Source organism: Sinohyriopsis cumingii, chromosome 6 (genome assembly GCF_028554795.1).
Source record: "Sinohyriopsis cumingii isolate HCF-2022 chromosome 6, ASM2855479v2, whole genome shotgun sequence".
Classification (NCBI taxonomy): domain Eukaryota; kingdom Metazoa; phylum Mollusca; class Bivalvia; order Unionida; family Unionidae; genus Sinohyriopsis; species Sinohyriopsis cumingii.
In genome coordinates, this window is record NC_142966.1 from 54,795,010 (window position 1) to 54,822,124 (window position 27,115).

General features: G+C 39.6%; 1 protein-coding gene across 1 annotated transcript in view; it reads right to left on the reverse strand.

The window, feature by feature from the left end:
- The window catches only part of LOC149796960 (protein FAM47E-like), a 49,676-nt gene extending 42,368 nt beyond the window's left edge, over nucleotides 1–7,308 (reverse strand). Inside the window, exon 1 of the mRNA XM_089961642.1 lies at nucleotides 7,219–7,308. Within this exon, the coding sequence (XP_089817768.1) occupies nucleotides 7,219–7,271 (53 nt within the window). The 5' untranslated portion in view covers nucleotides 7,272–7,308. The remainder of the gene's footprint in view (nucleotides 1–7,218) is intronic.
- Nucleotides 7,309–27,115: the final 19,807 nt, after the last annotated feature.

The following is a 27,115-nucleotide window of genomic DNA, read 5'->3' on the forward strand; positions in this document are numbered from 1 at the left end:
TTATTACTTGGAGGTAAACAAGTTTCGTTTGGTCTTGACCTTGGGAGTTTCTAGATTGGATCTTTCTTATGAACTTGATGGAAAAAAATGGCCATCATCCTGGGATCTGATATTGTCTTAGTTTTGTTTATATAAGGGAGAATTAAACAGAATTACTCATTCCTCTCTTGACACCTATTTTTACAGGAACCAATTTTAGGTGTCTTCAGTTGAGATGATTTTTTAAAATTTAAATTAATCATTGGAGTTGCAAAGTGCTCATTGATTTAGGACTAAACAACTATTTTGGAATTATTATGAATACATTCAAAGGCATTTTGGATTATTTCATTGTGATACACAATGACGTTTGGCGTATTAGTGCATTCGAGACTAATTTTATATCATAATTCATTCAGAACACCACTCGAATTAATTCGGAATACTCTATAATTTTGGCATTGCGATAGAACGTTTAGGAGTATTTGGGATTCAGTTCCTTTTAATTTTTCACTTTTTATTCCAGGGAAAAACTATTTGTTGAATTTCACTGAACTTGATGGTTTTCGCTCTTTTCTGTTACTTAGTTTAAGATCATAGAGTCGTGACCACACCGGTAGCATAGTGGTTAGGGCGTCCGCCTCAGATGCGGGTGGTGATGGGTTCGAACCCCGGCCGAGTCATATCAAAGACTTATAAAAATGGTACTAACAGCTGCTTCGCTAGGCGCTCAGCATTAATAGGTTAGTGTTAGGACTGGTCAGCCTTGTGTCAGGATAATGTGACCGGGTGGACCATCATGCTACATGTCTAAGTTCTAGCCCTCACTATAAACTGCCACACTGCAGACATCGTAGCGATATGACTGAACTTTTTTTTAATGCTACGTTAAAAATATAAATCACACACAATTCTCCGTTAACTTGACAGGGTCAGAATTGTGCAGTATTCTGTATTTTACGATGATGAACACTTTCATATTGTACGCACGTGCACGAAACGTGTTCCTATAAATAGTATAGTGTATCAGGAACCACTTCTTAAACAAACCATGTACACTCATATAGAAAACACTTTAGGTTTTAGTTTATTCGATTTGTTTGTGGAAAAAAAACAACAAATCAGTTGTTTCGTCTATTTCTCCAAATAGAGATGATATTTGCGAACAATGTGGAGGAGTTTACTGAGTCAAACAAGCGGATAGAGGTGATATTCGCAATATCCATAACAAATGTGAGAGACGCAGTATTAAAAATACTGTTCTGATCATTTAAAGAATTATTTAGGAGAAATGTTCGTAACTTTTCGTTAATGGAATTGTTCAGACTATGGCCAGTGCTCTCTGGGGTATATAAAAATAGCACAAAAAAGCAGACTGAGAGCAAGGGCTATCGCATATGTATCAGAGACGTACCATTTTATAGGTGAAAGTACATAATTCGTGGGGCGCTTGTCTCCCACTCCCACCCCGGGCAATGTCAACATTAGACCACAAATCCTCCAAAATGCCCCATACGGCCTGCGTCTCTTACTGCCTCTGTCAACTAAAATCCAGCTCCTGGCCTTCGCGAGTGGCTTAGATTTGAAGCCCGGCAGACCATGTTTTCTACTAACAGGAGAAGGGGTGAAGGCGGCCCACTGGCGCCTTAAAACCAGTTGCTTCGGGTAGATGGGACTCGTAAACCTTGGATGGTAGCTCATCTAGGAGAAGGAAAATTCCGATTCCAAACCTCTGCTGCCTTGTGGCTATACCCACTCATGGGAAAGGCTAAGGGAGTAAACCCCGACGGAAAATCCGGAGATGGAGTCCCTAAGGCGGTATGACATTGACTTCAACGTCATTCCGGCAACTCCTGCGACGCCGTTGGTGCCAAGCTGTATCGGCATTCGTCGTTCCTTTGGGCACACCAGCTGCGTGGAGAGGGTGGATCTGCTGCATGGGCAACAGCTGATTCTCCATACCACCCTGCCCAGGCTTCATAGCTCCACTGGAGAGGACACTCCAGCGTCGTCGTACGGTGTCGGCACAACACGAGAAGTAGCAGTTTACCGGTTCTAAGTCAAAGCTCGATTGGCGTAGAGCTTGGCGCCAGGGGTTACTTCTGACGGTGGGAGAGATCATCAGGTCTCACTGGACAGCTACCGCCCGCCTCAAGCTGGGCAGCCCCCAGTCAGTAAGGTGCTGCCCGCCATGGCCTGCCTGCTTCACTGGGTGCGTGGAGCTTAGAGAACCATCTCGACAAGTGGGCCACAAAACCCTGCACCAGGAAAGACTAAAAGAAGAACTAAAAAGACTCCAACTCTTCGTTTTGCAACCTGGAACATCAGGACCATGTGTCCTGGATTGACCACTGACCTACAGCAGATCGAGGATGCACGGAAGACTTCCGTCATTGACAGAGAACTCTCCCGACTGAACATCGACATTGCCTGCCTCCAGGAGACCCGACTGGCTGACAGCGGCACCATCAGGGAAGCCAATTACATATTCTTTTGGCAGGGGAAGCCCTTGGATGAACCTAGGCAGCATGGTGTAGACTTTGCCGTCAAGAACACGCTAATCGCCTTCATCGAACCTCCATCATCAGGTACTGAGAGAATCCTTGCCCTCCGGCTGTCAACATCCTTAGGCCCGGTCAACATTTTCAGTGTGTACGCCCCAACCCTCTACTCCACCTACGAGGAGAATGACAAGTTTTATGAGGCTCTGGATCAGGCAATATTCAGTATCCCCAACAATGAAAGCCTTTACTTACTAGGAGACTTCAATGCCTGAGTGGGAGCTCACCATGAGGCCTGGCCCACCTGTCTCGGCTTTTACGGAAGGGGCAAGATCAACGAGAATGGTCAGCGACTGCTGGAAATGTGCTGCTCCCACAGCCTATGTGTGACCAATACTTTCTTCAAATGCAAGGAGATCCACCAGGTGTCGTGGAGATACCCACGTTCACGCCACTGGCACCAGCTAGACCTCATCATCACCAGGCGTGTAGAACTGGCCAGTGTCCTCCTTACCCGCAGCTACCACAGTGCCGATTGTGACACGGACCATTCCCTCGTGGCCAGCAAGGTGCGAATATTACCCAAGAAGCTGCACCACGCCAAGAAGAAGGGTCACCCACGTATCAACACCTGCTGTGCAAGCAACCCAGAGAAAACACAGCAGTTCATCAGGAAACTGAAGGAAGCCCTCACCAAAGTGACACCTGATGACACCATTGACTCCAAGTGGTCTCATATCCGTGACTCTGTGTACAATTCAGCCATCACAGCTTACGGGAAGAGGGAGCGAAAGAATGTCGACTGGTATGAGGCAAACTGGGAGGAGATGGAGCCCGTGACTGAGGCAAAGAGGAAAGCCCTCCTGGCATACAAGGCTGTACCTAGTCCCAGAACACTACAAGCCCTCAGGATTGCAAGGAATAACGCCCAGAAGACCGCCCGCCGCTGTGCCAACACCTACTGGCTGAACCTTTGCAACAGTATACAGACAGCTGCTGACACCGGGGATACAAGAGGAATGTATGAGAGTATCAAAAAGGCGACAGGCCCCCCCCCACCTACAAGACCGCCCCCCTCAAGTCCAAGACGGGCGAAGTCATCACAGACCAGGGGAAACAACTGCAGCGATGGGTTGAGCACTATCTCGAGCTATATGCAACCCAAAGCAATGTCACTGGAACTGCCCTGGACGCCATTCCAGACCTGCCTGTCATGGAGGAGCTAGACACACAGCCCACCCTGGAAGAGCTCGGAAAAGCCATCGATTGCCTTGCCTGTGGGAAGGCTCCTGGAAGCGACGGCATTCCGCCTGAAGTCCTCAAGAGCGGAAAACCAGCACTGCTCCAGCCCCTACACACACGCCTCTGCCTTTGCTGGGAACAGGGATACATCCCACAGAACATGCGTGACACCAACATCGTCACTTTGTACAAAAACAAAGGAGACCGTAGCGACTGCAACAACTATCGGGGCATCTCCCTCCTCAGCATCGTCGGAAAGGCTTTCGCCCGTGTTGCCTTGGCTCGCTTGCAGATCCTAGCCTCCCGCGTCTACCCAGAGTCCCAGTGTGGATTTCGAGCCGGCAGGTCAACTGTAGACATGATCTTCTCACTACGTCAGCTGCAGGAGAAGTGTCGCGAACAGCAGATGCCCTTCTACATTGCCTTCATAGACCTGACGAAGGCGTTTGACATGGTTAGTCGGAGTGGACTCTTCAGACTCCTGCAGAAGATCGGCTGCCCCCCACGTCTGCTTGCTGTCATTATGTCGTTCCACGAGAACATGCACAGCACAGTGTGCTTCAATGGCGCAACATCTGAAGCATTCCCAGTCATTAGCGGAGTCAAACAAGGCTGCGTCCTTGCACCGACGCTCTTTGCCATCTTCTTCTCCATGCTTCTCCAGTACGCATTCAAGGACTGCAGCGAGGGAGTGTACATCCTTACCAGGGCTGACGGCAAGCTGTTCAACATCGCCCGTCTCCGTGCTAAGACTAAAGTCACAGAGGTACTCATCCGTGAATTGCTCTTTGCCGACGATGCAGCCTTGACATCACACACGGAAGATGGACTTCATCAGCTGGTATGCTGCCTCTCCCATGCATGTAAGGAATTTGGACTGACCATCAGTTTGAAGAAAACGAATGTCATGGCACAGGACACAGACTTCCCTCCCTCTGTCTCTATCGATGGGTACAATTTGGAAGTTGTCGAGAACTTCACATACCTCGGGTCTAACATCTCCAGCTCACTCTTCATTGTTTCTGAGGTGGGCGGCAGGATTGCCAAGGCAGCAGCAGTGATGGCCAGACTTAACCAGAGGGTCTGGAACAACCCCAACCTCACAGAGAAGACCAAACTGCGTGTCTACCAAGCCTGCGTGCTCAGCTCACTTCTCTGCAGCAGAGAAACATGGACCATCTATGCAAGACACGAGAGGAAACTTAACAGCTTCCACCTGAGATGTCTGCGGCGCATTCTGCACATCCAGTGGCAGGACAAAGTACCCAACACAGAGGTTCTAGAACGCGCCAACATGAACAGCATGTTCTCCATACTCAGCGAGAGGCGCCTTCGCTGGCTCGGCCATGTCACGAGAATGGACCCAGGTCGCATTCCCAAGGACCTGTTATATGGGGAGTTAGCAGAAGGTGCACGACCAACTGGACGACCACATCTGCGCTACAAAGATGTTTGCAAGAAGGATATGAAGACAGCAAACATCAATGTCAACGACTGGGAGAGCTGTGCAAACAACCGTTCCAGCTGGCGTCTAGCAGTCAGGCAGGGAGTTCAAAACGCAGAGGAAAAGAGAAGAATAAAACAAGCTGAAAAGAGAGCTAAAAAGAAGGATAAGCAAAAGCGTACTTTGGAGCTATGCCATCGTCTCCCGTAGACGGACGGATGCCAAGGAAGGCAATGAAACATAATTCCTGGAAATAATACAACTGATGGTTTTGGTTGAAAAGTAAGGGCCTCAAAGCCAATAAGCCAAGACAGCAACTAGTTCGTATTTTCGCTGCCTGAATGGACTGATTCAGGCTTGCGATAGGGGCCATACAGGTAATATTATATCTGGAACCCTACAAAGAGGATGTAAGTGACAAGCATAAATATGTCTTCCTTCGCTGGTAATAAGAATGGCAAAACTACAGTCACGTTTTTGCATCTTGAATTTATTGAAAATGTACTTTCTAGTTCTGCAAATCAGAATTACACGAGCCATGTCATAGGTTCTACACAGTTCGAAACTGTACTGTAATTTCGACTACATTCCCAACGGCAATAACATTCTCCTTACTTCACTCGAAACGAAATGAACGTGAAATTCCTGAGCGTCTTTTTCATAATTACAATTGAAAGTTCATATTTTTTCAAATTATGATTCCAAACGTTCAATGGCAAAACAAAAACACATATGCAGCTGAGTCAGGATGCTTCCCTCCCGGCTCAAATCAAAGCCACGTGTTCTTTGTGTGGAATAGACACAGCTAATAAATACAGTCCATAATCAGCGGGACCGAGTAGAATGGACAAAACCCCCAAGAAAACAAAACAAAACAAAAAAAATAAATAAGTAAATAAATAAATAAATAAATAAATAAATAAATAAATAACAAAACCAGAAAAAAATCCATTAATTCCAGACCAACTGTTAAAGCTGTTGCAATGAGCATTTGTTCACAATATGACTCTAAATTTCAATTATAAGTAGACCAAAACGACAGTTCTTTTTTAAACTGATGTCAAGCTGCTATGTGCGCATCAATATTTTATTGTGGATTGATAAATCTACGGTTGTATAATTACGTTGGAATACAACATAAATTCAATCACTTTGTTTCTTGTAGTGTATTTTTTTAATAATCAAGTCTTAGGAAGAATAAGAAAATGAGTATATAATAAAAGGTTACTGTGTTTATATGGGAAAATCTTCACTTTATACACCTTTTCCATGTTATATAGTGAATTAAGCTGTTTTCTTGTTATCCACTTCACACATATTACATCGTGTGGCCGGATACAAACACAATCTTTTACAATTTGTGACTCCTCAGGAGGAATGATTTATCTTACATTAAGTTTTCTAGCGTGTCTTCAACTGAATACTCATATTGTTGTGAGAGTTAACTCTTTGTTGTCCGATTACGATCACAAATAAGTAAATAAATAAATAAATAAATAAATAAATAAATAAACAAATAAAGGATGTGAAATTACATCGTGTGTCGTTTTGATCCACCTTAAAAAGGGTTGGTTTCTTTTGTTTGCTGGTTTGAGTTTTACGGCACGACGACACACGAAAGATTATATTGTGGCAAAGAAATTGGAGTAATAGCGCATGCTCCGGGATACATCATTGAATGCTATGGCTGACAATAATGTCTGTCAATTTCTCCGAATATATTTTTGAATATGTAATCTCCTATGTAAATGTTCTTAATGCACTCAACCTTTTATTTTAAATGATTTTGCCTGTCTAACATAGGCCACCTTATTAGTTAAAACTACAATTTTTTCAAATAACTTCGAAATGTGAAGAATTTGTTTCTCCAAATTTTGTTGAGACACTCCTTGAACCATAAGATTCGTTGGAAATCCCAAGTGCATTTTCGTAAAATTTAAACACTATTAGCCTGTCACACTATCCGTTTGTTGGTTACCATCTGATTATCTGATTAAGGTCTGTGTGGGAGAGAGAGAGAGAGAGAGAGAGAGAGAGAGAGAGAGATCAAACCTGTAATAATAGTCAATGTCTTTGATGAGTCGTGACAATGAGTAATTAGCCATGCCAACGTCCAAATTTAGAGATTACAGATCCGACGACGTAACATAATTATGACGTCACTGTCAGTAACCTATTCTTGCACTAAACTTATTGTAAATTTAATTGATGGAAAATTGATGTTACGTTTAAATATGCACAATTCACAGAAATATCATCATGAAATGGTAATTATACACATCGATCATCTTTGCAAAAGGATATTTGTATAGATGGCCGAGAGTCAAAACCGGCAGAAATATAGTTCTTTATTGACTTACGCATATTACCGCTTCTTGTCACAAAATAGACGAATTGTGTTAGGAATCTGTCCACTTCATGGACGGCTTCTGGAAGAACAAAATGCCTGAAAGGCAAAATATCTTACAGAAGGCTCTGCCCAATAAAACCAGGTATTTTTATGTGTTTCCGACTTACACCAATAACTTTTATAAAAGCAATATTCAGCTGTAGTGGTATGTGAAAATATAAATGTATTAATTCTTGCTATCGGTTTTAAGTGATATAATTGTTTTATATTTTGGCTGTTTCGGGATGTATCCAGAATTATAATAACGCCATGCAGTCAGATAGGTTACAATCTGTTTTAAGCAAGCCATTTAAAAAAAGAGTACCTGAACAGACAAGTTAAATTTAGTCATATCTTGCATGCATAAAATGATGTGAAGTATTCGAGTTCTTATCCTTGTGAGATAGACTCATGTACAAAACGTGGTTATTAAAGTAATAATCTCGTACAGTGATTCTTGTGAAATAAATATGTGTAACGAAGTCAATATATATGCATGCATGCGTAATTCAAACAATTGTATTCGTATTTTACCGTGCATCGTGCAATACATGGTTATATCAGTTCGTGGAGAATCATTGAACTATGATTGTTTTGTGTAACCTGGATGCTACTACGGTCGATGATGCTGGTTTGAAGGTCGGCTGTAGTCTTCTCGGCGGGACGGGCCAACGGTTTTGGATCAACGGGTCTGCGGGATAAGGAGGATCCCGAGGGATCCTTTGGCAGGCTGGGAGGAGCGAACTACATGAGATTGTTCCATCACCATTGGACAGGAACTGTAGAATAGGAACAATCTTGTGATCGTCAGCAGGAAGCCATGGGACAAATAACTCCATACGTTCCGTTTTTGAATCACTTTAATTCAAAGCCATATGTGTGAAAATCCAATGCATTGTCATGATACAATCAATCATATACCTATCGTACTTTTCGTAAACCGTATATCAATCATACTTATTTATAAATTTCAGGTAGTGATGAAATAGGTCGATAGATCCACACGCCAACCACACTTATGTATAATTTTATATATTAATCAGATATACTGATAGTTTCATACATTGGACATATCCGTTCGTATATGGTATAATATGTGTTTACTTGTAGAAAACTCCACATTCTGATCGGTTCCATTCAGGAACGATATTTTTTTCCCTATATCCATTGTTGAACTTTGTGAGCATCATTTTGTTATATCCGCTGATGGACTTTATGTGCAGGAGATAGCTCTTTGATTTATTCGATATTCACATGCAATTTATATAATCATCTCATATATGTAATAGCATTAGTGTTTTCGCTTATATACCCGATTAATCTTGCATGCTTGATCTGTCATTCGATACAGCTTTTCAGTCCGTATTTCCATATCACACACCCAGGCTCGAACTACTTATGTTTCCTCTTCGATGTCCACGCGTTGATATTTTAGACGCAGGGAATTACATTCATTCCATAAAGCTAAATGTAATAAATACAAAACAGAATTTCTTGTTTTGTTTGAAGTCGGAGGAAATGACTCGTTTAATATGGCTAATGAATACTTCTCGGTTTGACAGCTTCGACGTATTCCTACGCCATATCAAACTCGTTCTTTCCGCCTACTCAGAACAAAACGCGAATGCAGTATTGTGTATATATCGGCAACGGCTGTTGATGGTTTAACTCAACGTTGCTGCTTCCAAAAATTGTTATGAATTATTTCATTTTTGCAGATGGAAGAAAACACTAAACTTCTGTATCCTAAATAAGTCTTGGTAAAATGCATGAATTAAAAACAAGCTAAATTCTGAAGGTTTCAAATGAAGTCTTTAAGTAGCAGGATGGCTTATGATTACCAATCAGCAAATTTTCACTTTTTGAACATGTACTCTTACTCACCTTCAGCTACTATGGATTACTTTGTAAGTATAAGGACTGGTAATAATCGTCCAAATAACTACTGATTTCTGATACTTCGGACATTGTATGTGCAGTTCTTCGTATAAATAGAGACTGTAAAAGGAACATTTGCAAAACAGAGAGCAAAAACAAGATGGAAGACAATGGAACAAAGTAAAATAAACGATGTCAGCTGCGTGCGCACAAACATAGTAATGATGGTAGATGTTGGGTAAACTTTTTCATAGATATCGAAGTCAATAATAATGAAAGGTTTAAATGTCGGTTGGTCAGGACTATAAAGTTTACATCATTTAACGAACATTACACAACAAAAATACACCAGATATTTGCATAAGAGAAGTCGGAAGATACGCGGTTGAATATAGCGATTCAACATACAGATGAACAAGTCAAGGAAGAAAACAAAGCAATAGAGAACATAAACGTGTTAGTATGATTTAATTAATGTATGAAAATTGTGACACTGCATCGCTTGACGTCCGATTTAAAAGATGCACTCCAGATCACTTTGCTACGAGTCAGTATTACGTTCCAGTGTACCGAGATAATCACATAAATATTGAATGCGATGAAGGTCTACTGAAGACTATTATTTACATGCAGGCCAATAACAATCAGATTACTGACAATTTGTGTTTAAGTTAGCATAGACAAGATGGTGCTGTGTGTATTGGGGGTGCTTGTTGGCTTCAGTGGAAAACATTGGTATTTGAGGAGCTTTTTGGTATAAGGGAGGTAACCCAGTGTGTAATGCAGAAAATAGGCCTACAATATCACCATGACATGCGTTATTCTTAATCTCAGATGTTATCCAGAGACTCAATGTTTCCTTTTAGCCTCACAGAGGCTTATGTATATATCGGCAACGGCTGTTGATGGTTTAACTCAAAGTAGCTGCTTCCAACATTTTTTATGAATTATTTCATTTTTGCAGCTCGAAGAAAACACATGACAACACATCACGCTCCGACCCCTTGGGCTTTTCAGTTGGTACCGTTGTGCGTACAGAATGGACGTTGTGAAAGGCATGCCTACATTTCTCACCCAAACACGCATACAAATATAGGATAACAGTTTCTTTGTTGTCGTGAAACCATGTCTGCTAATTGTTTATGTTACTAGTAGGACAAACTTTTTTAGTACAAATAATACGATTGAAATTTTCTCTAAATTGTATTAAAAGTAAGTTTTTATTGAATTATATTGAAAGTAATTTTCTGTTAAGATATACTGAGATTAAATCCATTTATTTCGGTATTACAATTATATACTATTTAATAAAGATTGCGCCCGCATGAGCAGAAAGGCAAAACCCTTTTGTACATACATTTCCCTTGTATCATAGAGTCAGCAAAAACTACACTCGCTAAGTTGTGTAAGTAACCGCATTGCGGAAGCCTAAAATTCATGACTAAGCTATAAGCCTCGTGGTGTAATTGTCTGTCTAATGACGCACATAGACCCAGACGACAGTCTGTAAGAAACTATGAAACCTCACTTATTATGGATTTCATATCTACATTTAAATACGAATGTCTGAATGCGTCAAACTTTAACATGGTCTACAAAAATTTAATTCCAGTAATAACAACATAGATATAACACATATTAATATAATCTGTAATAACTGTAATATTCAAATAAGTTCGTTTTGGAGATACATAGTGGGTGAAAACAGATTGATACTATATTATAACACGTCTAATTGATTCATGTCACGCCCGAATCAGCTGGTGACGAATAATCTAATTTGGGTAAATATAAAGTGGAGTTGTTGTTGTTGTTATAGGGTTTGACGCCATTTTTCAGCACAAGATAGGCTATACATGGCGGCCAGTATTAATGACGGAGGAACAACCCGGGAAAACCCCAGAAAGAACCACCGACCCACGAGAATTTACCGGCAAGCTTTCTCACATACCAAGATCGGCTGAGCCCGAGACTCGAATCAACGCAATGAGAGGTGAGATGGCACTGATCCATAACGGCGAGCGCTTTAGACCACTCGGCACTCTAAACTGAAGTTACCTGGAAATTTGAACTGAGAAAGTCACAAAACGTCTACATCAAGATATACAGATGCGGTAATAGACCGGAGAAATTCTTTATACATGACCAGGACAGAAAACCTGAATACAGGTATAATAAATACTACAAACAAGGCCGATGACAGAATTAGATTACGACCTAGAAAAAATTCTCCAGTAGCCCGCTGACGGCGGTGGGCCCTCTGACCGTTGTAGGCCCCCGGATTTTGTCTTAGTTGTCCTACCCTGTCTGTGGCCCTGTTTGAAAATTAGTTGTGCGCGAACATGGTTATGAATTCGATGCAGACATCACGATACGTTTCCAGAAATATATAACAGATTCAAATGTTAGACTTGTCTTGTAATGTCAACTGCATGTGATTTAAATGACAATGAACAAACGGTCATTTATAATCATTATTATGGTTGCATGAGCTGGTTTAATTTTCTGTATGAAACTGGTTCTTCATTTCTCGATCATTCTTGTTGCAGTGTCAACAATTGATTAAAACTGCATCCAACAATGCATGAACAAGCAGAAGGACACAATAGACCAGCCAAGAAAGAAACAGCCTATCCAGCTGCTATGAAAAGTCAGATTTTTACACTACCAATGATACTAGGCAATGTTGCTTCTGTCGTATTGGACAAATTGAACAAAAAGTTGATACTATTTTTCATGTGTTGTTTAACGCTGTCCATGAACGACTATTATCAACTTCCCAGCACCACTTCAACCAGCACTTGTTCCTCCTCCACCCCCTGGTAAACAGTTTTACTGAATTTACTATTATTATTACTCTGTGGTCTTAAACTAAGTAACAGAAAAAAGCAAACCACCAACAAGTTTAATAAAATTAACAAATAATTTATTTCTCTAAATGTTCCATCACAAGTCCAAATATTTAGAATGTTCCGAACGAATTCCAATCTTGAATATGCTAATGTATGATATACCAATAGTCTTGATGTATCACAATGATATAATCCAGAATGGCTATGCATTTCAGAATAATCCCAAAGTTATGTTTTGGTCATGCACACACTATAAATTAAATATACATAACACTATGGATTGAGCACGATATACTCCAGTCGTGCATCTCTCTATAATACTCATCGCACATTTTGCTTTTAACAAAACTACTTTCAATCTTTTATTTAATGCTGAATTTACATATTTGAATAAAAGTTTGATTTTTGTTTTAACTGGTGCTCCAGATCTATTAAATGTCCAGGTGCATGTGGTCTGTTACATTCAACAGTTTTCACCAGTTCTTTTATTTTAATTTAGGTTGCAGCTGCTTCTTTGATTGATGTGTTTCTTTTATGTCCTTCATGTTTAACGACACTTTCAGCGTACGATTTATTATATTTTATTACCGACTGAGCAACCGTGATAACATCTACATACTATCACAATTATCGTTTTCTTGCTGAGTAAATACTCTTTTCTCTGCAGTTGCGAGCTCTCCACTTTGCGCTGTTTTCTTCACTGTAATCATCTATGACGATCTATGCTTCTTTCGATGGTCAAATGGTTCATTCTTATTGAATGGTTGCATCTCGATTTCATCAAGAACTGTTTGTCGTCTTTGAGTAATAGTGGGTTCCAAGAAATTGAGAGAGAACAAGACATGATCAAGAAACGGAAGAATTCAGTAGTAAGCAACATAGTTAAACGAAAACAGACAAAAACTCTCGATTACCTGAATAATAATGTGAGAACAAGGTATGGTTACTCGGTTGGAAAATATTTTCAATGCTGCTTTTGCTGCATGAGCATCTACGCACCCTAATTCTAACAACAGAAACAATGACAAACTAAAATGGTGATTGCTACCAGCCTTCAGATCAGCACGTAAAACGTGCATGTATTTATTGTGTTTGAAACGTGTTAGTGTTTACGATGGTAACGAGTTTTGTAAAAGTTTTGTAGCTAATAAATAAAATGAATGGTGAGGTATGGTAAATATAGAAAACCACGCGTACAAAGCAATACATATCTTAATCCAATACATCATTCTGTAACACAGACACACACACACACACACACACACACACACACACAGATTATTCAACTCGAACTAAATGTACAAGTTATAAGACATAAAATGGAGCCTATAGTCCCTTAAGACAAATTAGATATAGCAAAAATTGCTCAGTAGCAGTGCACTAATACGTTGTGTCAACATGTAGAATGGAAACAAAGAAACAACTAATCTAACCAAGTTATCATTTAGTGGTAGGCACGTTGGAATATCTGTGTGGATCATACTGAAGGTATATAATTCGGTTATAAATATGAAGGATCTGTGTTAGAAAGCCATGTTTCTTGTGTCTGAGTCCCCTAAAAATATGAAATCGATAGGAAATGTGTTCGAGGAAAATAATTTTGTACTCACGGTTGTGACAGAAGTGTTAGCTGAATGATCAAAACAATACAAAATAAATTAGCACTTGATGAGGTTGAAATGTTACGGACGTGTGTGTTTTTTCTCCAGCAAATATCTCTTATCATTGTATGAAGACATAGTAGTAACTGTTGGTGTATTGTTGTGTAATTTTGGCAACACGACCTAGTTAACGTTATCCATTGGTTATTTACAATTTGGTGTGACAAAATTTTGTGTACATGTCAAATTTTGTTATTTCTTATCACGCATTTCTGTACAGACACCCTTTCACTCTTTGTCAGTTTCAAAGGAAAGGACGCCACATTCTTCATCTTTGTAAACTTTGGAACTTTCTGATACACACTTGTAGGGCAATAACTATTTTACCTTTCTTGCAACCACATGTGTCGTAAAACAGGGTATTATCCTTTGCGTTTGTAAAAGTTACCTGTTTCTACATGGATATATAATTGTCTTTAGCAAACTTTTTTAATCATCATATTCGTCTTTTATCTTATTATGATCAATTACGTACATGAACATCTTGGATAATACTGTAAAACCATTACAAATGCATTTAATTATTTCGCATTTCATGCTTTTTAAAATGACTCGCACCGAATCCTTGTCTATAATCGTTCTATGTGCAAATTACATGTTTGCATCAGCATATATTTTAATATATGTTCTTCTGTGTAGGTTTTCTAGAGAGAGAGAGAGAGAGAGAGAGAGAGAGAGAGAGAGAGAGAGATATGTTGCATATATAAGACATGTATTAAGATACTGAAAATACAGTCTGACCACGAAAAGAAAAAAGGATTTATTGCACACCGGATTTGGTATTGCTTTACATGCTGCAATATAAACTTCAAAGTGAACTCATGCAGAAATCTTCGACTACCCGGTACTATTGGCAGAAAGCTTCACGTTCATTAATCAATTTTGATTTGCTTTGCTCGCATCGGCAAAGTAAATAATTAATTTTCGAGGTGTCTTTATGTGGGAAGAACTTGCATGGATATTACCGCTTGAGGGGAACCGGGATTCTCAGTCTGGATTGTTGAACATGACATGGAACTCATTGTGTTGAGTACTTGGTAATGCTTCGACATCCATTATATTTAGACTTGTACAGGACTGCACCGCCAATTGAAGTTGCTGATTATTTACATGGACGAATAAGTCATCAACTACTGTTGCAAACTCGGATGGATCGCCCCAAATGTGGAGGTCTTGTTGATGAGGCACTGCTTGCACTCGAGTATTCACCAGCACCAAGATCGTTTGATGATTTTACATTGTTTCTTACAAAGTACGCTTAACAGTATCTGAAATGCCTCTTGATACTTACGGACGCTAGAGAAAAGGACCTAACGCGGCCCTGGTGTGGATCTGACCAGGATTGCCACCAAGCGGATTTGACTCGGTTAACCGGCTTGGTTGTTATTGACGTCGATATGGGCGAGTTTGTGATTTTCCAAGATCAAACTGAAAAACGTGGACATTCAAGATGTTGTTCTAAAGCAGCGAAGCACCGTCAAGCAAAACCGTGTCGAAATCAGTGAAACTGGGGGACTCGGTAGAATAGTAAAAAGGGAGTTCTGGCTCACTTTTCCCTCTACGTGTTTTAGGCGAGCGAGAAACTTCATTGGACTAAACTACTGTGAAATAGGGATTCTGGTTCACTTGTGTGTGTTGTGGCTCACTGTGTGATGAGATCCTCCATGGACTACTGAGATATGTGTGTTCTGGCTCACTGCAATCTAATGGGGTTTCTGGCTCACTTTGTTTTTCTTATTATAGGTGTGTCTGTAATATAGTGAAGATGTCTCTTTCACGTTAACCGTGGCATGTGGATAAGTTACGTCTGCGTGCGAAAAGCTCTGATCCAGAGTTTGAATTAAGTGAGGAGGAGTCTCAGGAATGGATGAATAGTACGAGAGAGTTGATAGCATATGCAAATAAGGATCTGAGTTATGTGCCTGAGATGATCTACTTTGAGAAGAGCGAAAAAGAGGAAGAGGAGGAGTTGGTGAAGCGTAGTCACAGTCACCAGCAACCGGTACGGAGCTACAATCCACAGTATTATATCTGAAATAAACTGAAGCGTTTTCATTTGTCTGAGTATGAACGAAATGAGTTTGATTACTGGCTAATTAATGTGACTCGAGTGCAGCTGTCGGATAGTGCAAAATTGATTAAATCTGAGTATGCGTTTAAACGTATTTTTGAGAAGATGGGTCTTCACGAGCGTGCATGAATGGTAAAGCTGTTCCTGGAAAGAGCTTGATGGAGAAATATGATAAGATTATTTCCGAGGCGCTATCGTAGTGAAGGAAGAGGATGGAATCCATGAGTTGAACTGTTCAGGAGAGCCAAACCACTTGACTAGTCATTTTTTCCTTTGGTAGAGATGACCTTTTAAACACGTCCTGGCTTTTTTTGTTGTAATTCCTGTTCGTAAAAAGACCCCTGGATGGGTTCTCCTGAAGAATCGTTGAGTGTGTAGGTGATAGGGATGGTTTTATGTAGAGTAACGACGAGGAAGATTTCTTCCGTCCAGTTTGAAGTGTATCCTTTTCCGAAGGTGGATTTGTGTCGTTGTTACGTCACACAGTACCATCCAAAGGTGCTATCATCAGTCTCTTGAAGTTGTAGCGACTTACAGAATGCTTCTTTAGGAGCGGTGCGGAGATTGCGCGTGACTTCATCAGAATGAGAAAAGCCAAACGAATCGAAATATTGGACATCGTGGGAATGGTGATCGTTGGCGATAGCGACCAATCGTGTGCCCTGTCCATCGTAATAAATTTAGAGGTTCACGACGCAGCTGAAGTCGGAGTTCATCTGTTCAGGAAGTTGATCGTAAGAAAAGACACATCGGAAAGTGGGAGATTTTAAGAGATGTTCGAGATCAAATTTGCTTAAGACGTTGTTTTCCTCATGTCAGCAAACCATTTCCGCTCGTGGTGCTTGACAGCCGGAGTCCTCAACCAATGCCAAGAAGTCCTGGGAGTAAGGTTTCAGCGATGCCCGTAAGTTGTTGTTGTTATAGGGTTTAACGCCATTTATCAGCACAAGATAGGCCATACATGGCGGCCAGTATTAATGGTGGAGGAAGAACCCAGGAAAACCCCGGAAAGAACCACCGACCCAAGAGAAGCTACCGGCAAGCTTTCTCACATATCCACATTGGCCGAGCCCGAGACTCGAACCTACGCAGACAGAGGTGAGATGGCAGTGATCCGTGACGGAGAGCGCTTTAGACCACTCGGCCACTCGGGGCCCCCCGATGCCCGTAAGCAGAGGACCAATAAATACTCACTGCTTAGACAACTGAGTCGCGGATAAGTTCAGAACGAGACCTTTTCGAGCTGCCTTATGTTTATCGACGGCAGTGGTCTGACGATTGGTCAGCATGAGTCGATCGGGTCCGATGAGTGCCAAGGCTTTCAATCGTACAGGTCTTTTATGAGTTTCCGCCACAGCGATACTTTTTTTCTGCTGCGAGGAGATTGTGACATCTCCTAGAATGTACGAAATGATAATATTTATATGACTTGCTATTATATTTTTCGTTTTTCCTTATTTGCAGCTCGTTTTCGACACATGCCGCTGCCCATGACTGCTTTTCGGGTAGTTCCCGTAATGATCTCCCATAGCTTCAGCGAGTCCTAATTGGGCTAGGATGTTAGCGAATAACTTGGGAGCCATGGTTTTGATGAAGGGAATGATGGCGGTGGCAATGGAGCCTCCATCCCGTTGTCTGCGATGAGGTTTTCTTGGTATGTTAGTAATCTTATATAAAGGTGTTTCTGACCCAAAACCCTATTTTGTATTGGACGACAACATAATTCTCCCCCCCCCCAAGTTAGGCTAAACAACTAAGAAAACAACTTTGTTGAGACAACACAGTTTATTTCATAACCGTTTGCCCAACGAGGACATATTATTGAATTGTCTCCATCGTCAAACAAAACAGAAACACTCCTTATAAAGACTACTCATATATTTCACACAAAATTGCTAGATATTTCTCGAGATATTTTTAACGTTTCATCTTTTGCAATAAAGTAACTATCATCATCACGACTAAACAGATACATATTTATTTTACCGCTCATAAGAGAATCCATTTATAACATTTTGATAAAGTTTCCATGGGAAACTCTTGTCTTATTAACCGAACATTTCTTAGTTCATCATCTACTGTAATTCTTGTGTATTTGTTTTGCGATATTGAATTTTAAAGATTGTGAATAGTTTTAACGAGCTCTTTTGTGATCATAGCACGTTTATGAAAATATAATCGTATAATCATTGTAAGCCAGAGACAACTTCATCTTGTTTCTATTTTTGAAGTACGTGCTATACTTCTATTTGTTAAGTATAATCGTCATATGCTTACCCTGAAAGTGAATTCTCTTCATCTTTAACGTGGTATCTTCCACTGCAATATCTTCCATTGTATTCAGTATTTCACACACAATTTGCTGCATACCGTTTCTCATTGTTAAACGCTCGCTTTGGTATTGCATCAACAAGAAAATCGTCTTTGACTCATAGTACATGTATGATATCTAGCATGATATACTCTTCACCTCGGAGATAAGCTCGAAGTTGATTCCATATTTTATGATAAGTCGCTGTTACCATCTTACAAGACGCTTTCTTGTTCTCATATTTTGGCTCTATTCTTTTATATATTTGTCGATAATATAATGGATTTTGCTGTTCCTCCTGCTGATGCTATTCCTGCTGTTGTTAACACAATCGGGATATAGTTTAGCACCATTATGATTCTGCTGTACTATTTTCTAGCGCGTCTTATACAATGAAGTATTCTATGATAGTTGCTTTAATATTTGATTAGCTCGTTGCTGTCGTTGTCTGAGAGACTAGATGATATGTAGTTGAAGTAGATCACATCTTTTTAAGCCATTATTGATCCATACTAATAAATTATACAGCGCAAAGATAAACGTTTTCTCATCAGCAGATTTATCAACAAGATGACTCAATTTACTATTAACTGGATCAGCATGAAAATTTATATGACCACCATATACCTCAGATGATGCATCTTTATATCTATGATCACTAAGAAAATTTGTGATAATTCGTACAGATGGTGGTTTAAAATGTGTTGTATTTCGGTGACATCATTCAAAATATCTTGGTAAACATCTTTTGTTAATTCGATTTAATATGTTGATATAAATAAAAGTCGCTGTGATTATTAGTTAACATATGATTTTTAAGTATTGCATATGCTGTTGCAAAAGATAAAAGTCCACGTTTATCAAAGTAGATGTTATATGCAGGTAGGTTTATATTCCAGACAATCAGATCTTTAATAGTTTTGTATTTGTTTTCCAGATTTCTTTATAGTCTTTTAGTGAAATCTTCTTGTGAAAAATATCATCACCTCCATCTGGTTTAACAGGTTTGATAATATTATTAATACTTGTTATATCATCGCGTAGCATCACTGTAAGACTCAATATTTGACTCAAAAGCATCTACTGCTATCAGTGCAGCATTTATCTGTTCATCAGAGTATTTTGTATAATCAACGTTTGTTAGCGAGTCAACAAATATCAGATATGCTGTCGCCAGAGGATTAGAGTCATCACGATAACCTGCGACCTCAAATAATTTTTTTATCAGGATAGCCCATACCTATCGCGAAATATTCTGCGTTTAGCAAAAATGTCACTTATCCTACAATTTTTTTTAATTAATTTGTTTTATTTCAGCTAGCTCATTATGTTCAACATGATTTTTTAATTCGATCTTGTTCTGGTTTTTTTTTACCACCATGAGATTTTGCTTTTATAAGGTCAGGTCTGTTGATAGTTATAGAATTTAATTTGTTAATCTCGAGCATCATCGTTGTCAACAGCGACTCAATTTTTAATCCGCTCCTCACAATCGTTTGAATAATAGTATTTATCAACGTTTCGGATAGCTTTGGTTTTTAGGCGTGGACCTCTCATACCTGCAATTCTGACAATATCGTATTCGTTATCTGTTGAATCTGGTGACTGTAGCGTTAAACGTTTCATTTTAGCAATTATACTGGCTGTTCGTGCTTCATTTGCACTCTCTGGGTCTAGCTGATGAATATTAGCTACCATAAATATTTTTGTCCTAGGATCAAATATAACGTCATAAAACTACTTTGCGACTCTGATTGACGGAGGATCAACATACATTATAAACTATCTCTACACTAAATCGCAACGACCTATGCTAGGTCGTCGATCGCGTACAACCGAAACATTGTCAAACTAGGGTAAGGATTTTCTGCGTTGACAACATATATCCGAAAGTAAATGTACTTGTTAACCGTGTTAGCATCAGCGATTGTAAACTGCTGACTCGTTGAGATATAAACACCCGTTGTGCTGTACAGAGTTGCCCATGTGGTATTATCTGTCGATCCCTCTAATCTCTAGTTGTATATGCGGCCGACAACAGCATGTAATCGTCCTTGTAACTGAAATTTCCATACGGCAACAGCTGTTGCAGATTGTGTTTTTACCCAAAAATTGGTTGTTTCTCCAAATGTTGTACACTCGGGACTTTAAGATATGGTGCATAAAGGTGAAATCATAATTTTGAATTATTTCCAGGATATTATGTTGATGCTGTCGCTGTAAATCCCCAACGATTATCTGTCGAATCAATAAAATGTGGAATATAACCAACATTGCTGCCAGCCCATTTTGTGCTGCCAACAACAACAATATATTTAGATAATTTGTTAGATCAACATATGTTGTTGTTCCAGTAGTTTCAGCAGATGAACTACTGACTTATGTACTAAATTGTGGGGTCCCCGAGTGGCCGAGTTATCTAAAGCGCTCACCGTTCCGGACCACTGCCATCTCACCTCTGTCTGCGTGGGTTCGAGTCCAAGGCTCGGCTAGCGTGGGTACGTGGGAAAGCCTGCCAGTAGCTTCTCGTGGGTCGGTGGTTCTTCCCTGGGTTTTCCAGGGTTCTTCCTCGACCAGTTATACTGGAAGCTATGCATAGCCTATCTTGTGCTGAAAAATGGCGTTAAACCCTAGAACAACAACAACAACAACTAAATTGTGTATAGTAGCTCATATTATTGTAATTGCTGCTGACATTTTTGTGCACATGTCATATGATAAGCATAATAAACTTTGATACCGAGCGAGTAATAAAAAATAAGCACGACCACGAACTACCGGATTGCCATTACCTGATAGTAGGATTAAATGGATCTGGTAAAACAAACTTGCTAATGAATATGTTGCTCAACGACATATTCAACTATAATCGGGTGTATATCTACACGATTAATCCTCAGCAGGAGAAATATGATATTGAGAACGAGTACAAAGAAAAACTAAAGAATGAACTTAGTGCTGGCGAAGATATATTTGTTATAAGAACACCAGAAGATCTTATTCCTGTTACCGAGCTACGCTCGGACGAACATAAGATTATCGTTTTTAATGACATCCCGTTGATCAGTACTGAAATGGATAAGATCAAATCTTATTTTTCATTGTCAAGAAATCGAAGATGTAATGCAATTTATCTTGCTCAAGATTTTGATAACGTTGATCGTTTTATCGGAAGAAATACGGCTTCTTTTATATTGCTTAACGGACTTGAGAACATTGAATAGCAAAACATATCACGAGAACAGTGCTGTGATGTTTTCTGAGTACAAGTTGTTGAGCTGTATCATGAGGCCGCTCATGGGATTCACAGATTTTTTCTCATTCAATAAACTTGCGGGAGATACCAAGCACATGTTTCGATAAAGAATCTATAAGTATTTAGACTGTAAAGAAGCATAACATTAATGTGTGTTAATAACAAATAATTGACATGGGGCGGATAACTTCTGAAGAAATATTTTGCTACAAGAACTTCGTTTAAGAAAAAAGTTGAACAAGAACGTGCTGGACAACAACACACAACATAAGAAACTGCAAGATGCTTTAAGCGGATCGCCGATTCTGTACTTGGCGAACAATCCGGTGTTGATGAAGTATCACTTGAAGATTTAGAAAAACTATAAGGAAAAGGTCTGCTAGGACTATTCAGAGAAAGTCAAAAGAAAATAGCTGAGGATATTGTTGAGCGAATTGGTGATCCTGATGCACGACAAGCTGAGGTTTTACAAAAAAATAAAAGAAAAAGATGCTTGTTTAACAAAACAAAACGAGAGAAAAGTAAGAAAAACAAAAGATTTTTGAGGAAGTAAACAGAATAAACAAATAGTTGAACATTACAAAAACACCATCAGTAGAAAAATTGGTTTTACAAAATATTTTGCCTTTGACATTGAAACAAGTTTTAAACAAACACGAAAAATAAGATCATGGACTGAGGATGAAGATTCTTTTACAAAAATATGAATAATATAATACAAAATGTAGAAGAGGCTAGAAATAATTTGCATACAAAAAGTGGATGAGGCTAGAAATAATTTGTATTTACGCAACAGAAATGCATGATGCTGAAAAAATATTATAAAATAGTCGGAGAAGATGTTATTGCCAAGATATATCTAGAAGTTATTGATAGAGTTGGGGTTCTGAAAAAGGTATACAGCTGCAAACGCGTCAAAGGCTTTTGCAACAGGAGCCGTATCTTCAGCAGGAACAGGTGTTGGACAAAAGATCGCTGATAAAATTAAAGGCGGACCGTAAGCGATCTCACAATTATCGCTGGCGATATGGATATAAAACGGGTTATTTCTGAAATAGCAACTCATCGGAAACAGCACGGGTGATGATAACAACAACGAAAAAATTGCTGACTCCGGCAGGCGAAGAAATTGTTAGGAAACTAGTTTCTCGAGCTAGACCAAAACAAGATTCTGCAGTGTTTTAGGTGATTGTAAAATAATCACGATTTTATCAGACGATTGCAATAAACATGTGTATTAAAATTATCTTGCCCTTGCTGATCAGATAAAAGTAGACGACTCTGCAACACAGTTCGAGGACGTTGAAGATCTCGACCAAAACTCAAACGAACCTAACAAGGCGGGTATCAAAACATTTAACACGAGAGACGAAGATGTGTTTTTCCTGCCGCATAGAGCCTTACTTGAAGTACGAGGTAGTAAAAGAACAAATGAGGATGGTGATATTGGTGCTGGGACTAATATTACATTAGTCAACGACGGTTGGAGCATGTTCAAAAGCGCCAGATATCAAATCGCCAATCAAGCAGTCGAAGATAGTTATATGCACTTGCCGATAGCAAATACTATTCTTAACATTGTGTCGGTCATAGATGATTACTCGAGATCTGTTGAGACAAATATCACTGGACAACAAATTTTTACAAAAGTCATGTTACTGAAATAAAATTAGTCAATTCTTATCAATTTTTATGTGCTGAACACGAATATGACAGTCAAATTGCAAAATTGGCTCTAGTTTTTTTGTAATCTGCAAGAAATTAATGTTTACATAACGAAATGCATTCCAATAGTAAAAGGTCAACTGTAATAGCCTACCTATAAAAAATCAAGTCATTGACTACATCTTAGATTTCTTCGCCTGTCTCTTGTACAGCTGTTCGGGAGCATCTCTGAGGAGTGTCCAGCAGTAGTCAGCCAGCATTGTAGTGGACCATTTTCCCTGGTATCTTTGTTCTATTGTTGCGATATCTTGATGAAAACGTTCGCCGTGTTCATCACTAACAATACCACAGTTGCTAGGAAAGAAATCCAAATGGGAATGAAGGAAGTGAATCTTTAGAGACATATTGCAGCCAAGTTTCTTATACTTCATCAACATGTCTTCTACTAGTTCCTTATAGTTTTCTGCCCTAACATTTCCGAGGAAGTTTGTAGAAACTAGGCGAAAAGCATTCCATGCTTGTTTCGCGTCACCTTCCAGCAAGTTGTTGAACCGGTCATCTTTGAAAAGCTCTCGAATCTGAGGACCCACAAAAACTCCCTCTTTAATCTTTGCTTCGCTGAGTCGAGGGAATTTTTCATGCAGGTATCGGAATGCTGGCAAAGTCCGGTCAATGGCTTTCACGAAGTTCTTCATCAAACCTAGTTTGATGTGAAGGGGTGGTAGCAAGATTTTCTGAGCCTCAACCAGAGCTGGGTGTTGGATATTCTTCTCTCCAATGGCTACATTCTGCCTGTGAGTCCATTCCTTCCTCATGTAGTGCATTTCCCTTGCTCGGCTATCCCACTCGCATAAGAAACACATGTATTTTGTATATCCTTGCTGCAGTCCCATTAAAAGGGCAACTACCTTCAAATCACCACAGAGGTGCCAGCTGTACTTGTTATACTCAATGGAATTCAGTAGCTGCCTTAAGTTATCGTATGTCTCTTTCATGTGGACAGCATACGCTACTGGAATAGATGGAAGAATGTTTCCATTGTGCAAAAGCACAGCCTTGAGACTCAGTTTCGAAGAGTCCACAAATAGTCTCCATTCTTGTGGGTCATGAGTGATTTTTAAAGCATTCATGAGGCCCTCAATATAGGAACAGAATATCAGATTACTTTCCTTTCTGAAGAAAGGCTCCAATTGCTGGTGGCGCTTTCGATATGCAGTAATTGTGACATCTTCTTCTAGAAGATTCCATTGTTGGAGTCTTGATCCTAGCAATTCTGCCTTGTTCTTTGATAAGTCCAAATCACGAATCAGGTCATTTAGTTCTTCCTGTGTTATTCTGTGTGGGGTTGATGATGCACCACAGTGAAAATCTGGATCACTGCATGCTGATGGACCAGGAGAAGAACAGGTCGACTCACCTTTGTCTTCGTCAGATGAATCAAGAGAATATTCTGCTGGAGGTTCTGGAATAGGAAGTCCCTCACCATGTGGAACTGGTCTCAATGCAGACGGAATGTTTGGGTAGACTATTCTCGACTTCTTTCGCTTCGTTATTCCGCCGGAAAGAGGAGGAACCAAGCAGAAGTAACAGTCATTTAGGTGGTTGCTTGGCTCTCTCCACACCATTGGGACTGCAAACGGCATTGATGACCTTTTGCAATTCAACCACTGTGAAAGCTGTGTTGTACATGTAGCACAGCATATATGCGGAGCCCAAGGCTTGTCTTGGTCACCAACCTTGCATCCGAAGTAAAGATGATATGCCTTCTTCACTTGAGAATTGATACTTTTCTTCTGGTTGGCAAATGTCACTTCCCCACAAATATAGCAAAAATTGTCCGCGGTATTAACACACTTTCGAGGCATTACTGTTCTTTATTGTACGTAAATGGATAAAATAATAAGTTTTATGTAACAGTAGCTTGAACTGTCTCGCACAACGTCTAAAATATTTTAAATGCTGAACCTATCTGATTGGGCTTTATATAGTACACTGCTTACGTCAGCTTCAGCAGCCACCTGGCATTAGTATAATAGGCCTACACATGTATAGTACACTGCTGACGTCAACTTACTTCAGCAGCCGCATGGCATTAGTATTGCATTGCATCAGAAAATGATGCAATCAACTGTGGATGATGTGAGCATGATGGTATTATGCAATGTTACATCATTATTCCGGATGTTGCTGCAGTCCTACTGGAGAAATTTACACAGTGAAACATAGAAAATGAGGTATATGAATATCTTCAAAACGAGAGCCAATACAAATTTTTCACGGTTATATTCGTGTTCGGCACACCAAAATACTACAGATTAGGGCCTTTTCAAGTCAGTAATGATTTCACTGTTGACCAGTGTATGCTGTGGATCAAGTATACATCATTAGGAATAATGCTGATCTGGATCTGATTCAAACTGGTTTAACACCAATTGATGGCGCTAACCATGATGGAATTCGCACTAACATGAACAATTTTATATTAAGGCTTCATTATCAATACGGAATGGAATGGCTGCAGCAGCTGATTATGCAATAGCAAATGTGAGAACTGCTCTTTTTGCTCTTTATAATTCAATTGGAATTACCCCACCAGAGGCTGCAGCTGGTACAGTTGCGTTGCTAACAAAAGCTCAGAGTGTTGTTCCTGTGATCAATCTTCGAGAATACAATGATGGTTTTGTTAAACGAATAAATTATACAACACAATCACGAATTTGCAATGATGCTTTCGTTAAGCACACTATCTGAATTCTGCAGTGACTACAATAAAGATTTTCGTCGTATGAAACATACTCTTATACTTGACAGAACTGATAATAACGATTTTCTGATTATAGCTGCTCATATTGCTGATTGGCCGTTTTTTATTTCACGATTGGCGTTATGGATTCCACGAGTTGTTGTATCTGTCTCAAAACTAATATAACCTGAGACAATGTTTTCCCCGTACAGAAGAAAGATATAGTTTGAACAGCATAAGGTTAATCAAAACGCAGCGCCAAACACAGCAGAAAACACGTCGCGGATAACAACAGCGCTGAGCGATCCATTATCGCACTATATATTTATTGTGTTTCAGCGACAAATTAAACTAACAATCAAGCACAAAACAATTGTTTTTAATAACGCTGACGTAAGAGGAATATTTGTTAGAATCATTTCTAAGCAGTATCCTAAACGAGCGATCGAATGAAACTTTGGAAATAATGCTGATATAAACGTATCTCGAACATATATGTATCTGATTGACGTAATGCAGAAAAAGCATTTAATTTTTAAAAAATAAACAATATAACAAAAATTAAATATATTTTGCATGAGATTAATCTGTCACAAGGACAAGTACAAAACTAGCACGAGCTATAGCTAAACGAAACGCGGTTTCACTAAAAATAGATTTTAATCTTGGAATTAAAAACACCATTGGAACACATAAAATTACTTCTTTAACAACGACAAAGGAATAAAATTTTGAAAAAGAAACCTTTTATACTAAATTTTCCAGTAGCACAAATAACAGCATTTGTTAGATTGAACGCGATCATTGGTGGATCAATCGGAACAGGAACTGTATTTCCAAAGATGTTACCTGTGTTAGGAACGTTATGTATAGCTTCAGCGTCCGGGGAAATATCAGGTGCAACAAAAATAGCTGTATCCGGTGATGGTATAAAATAGTTGCTGTAAACGTATTGCAAAGCATAAACTACCAGCAGTGGATTGCAAATGCAGTGGAGCGCTTTGAACTCTAATTTTATCTGACCAATAATTATAATATTGCTGACAACTCGAGCACGAACAAATCCTATGGCAAAAAGATGAAGAACCACGAGAAGGACCGGCAACGCGGTCACGGGAGGGTT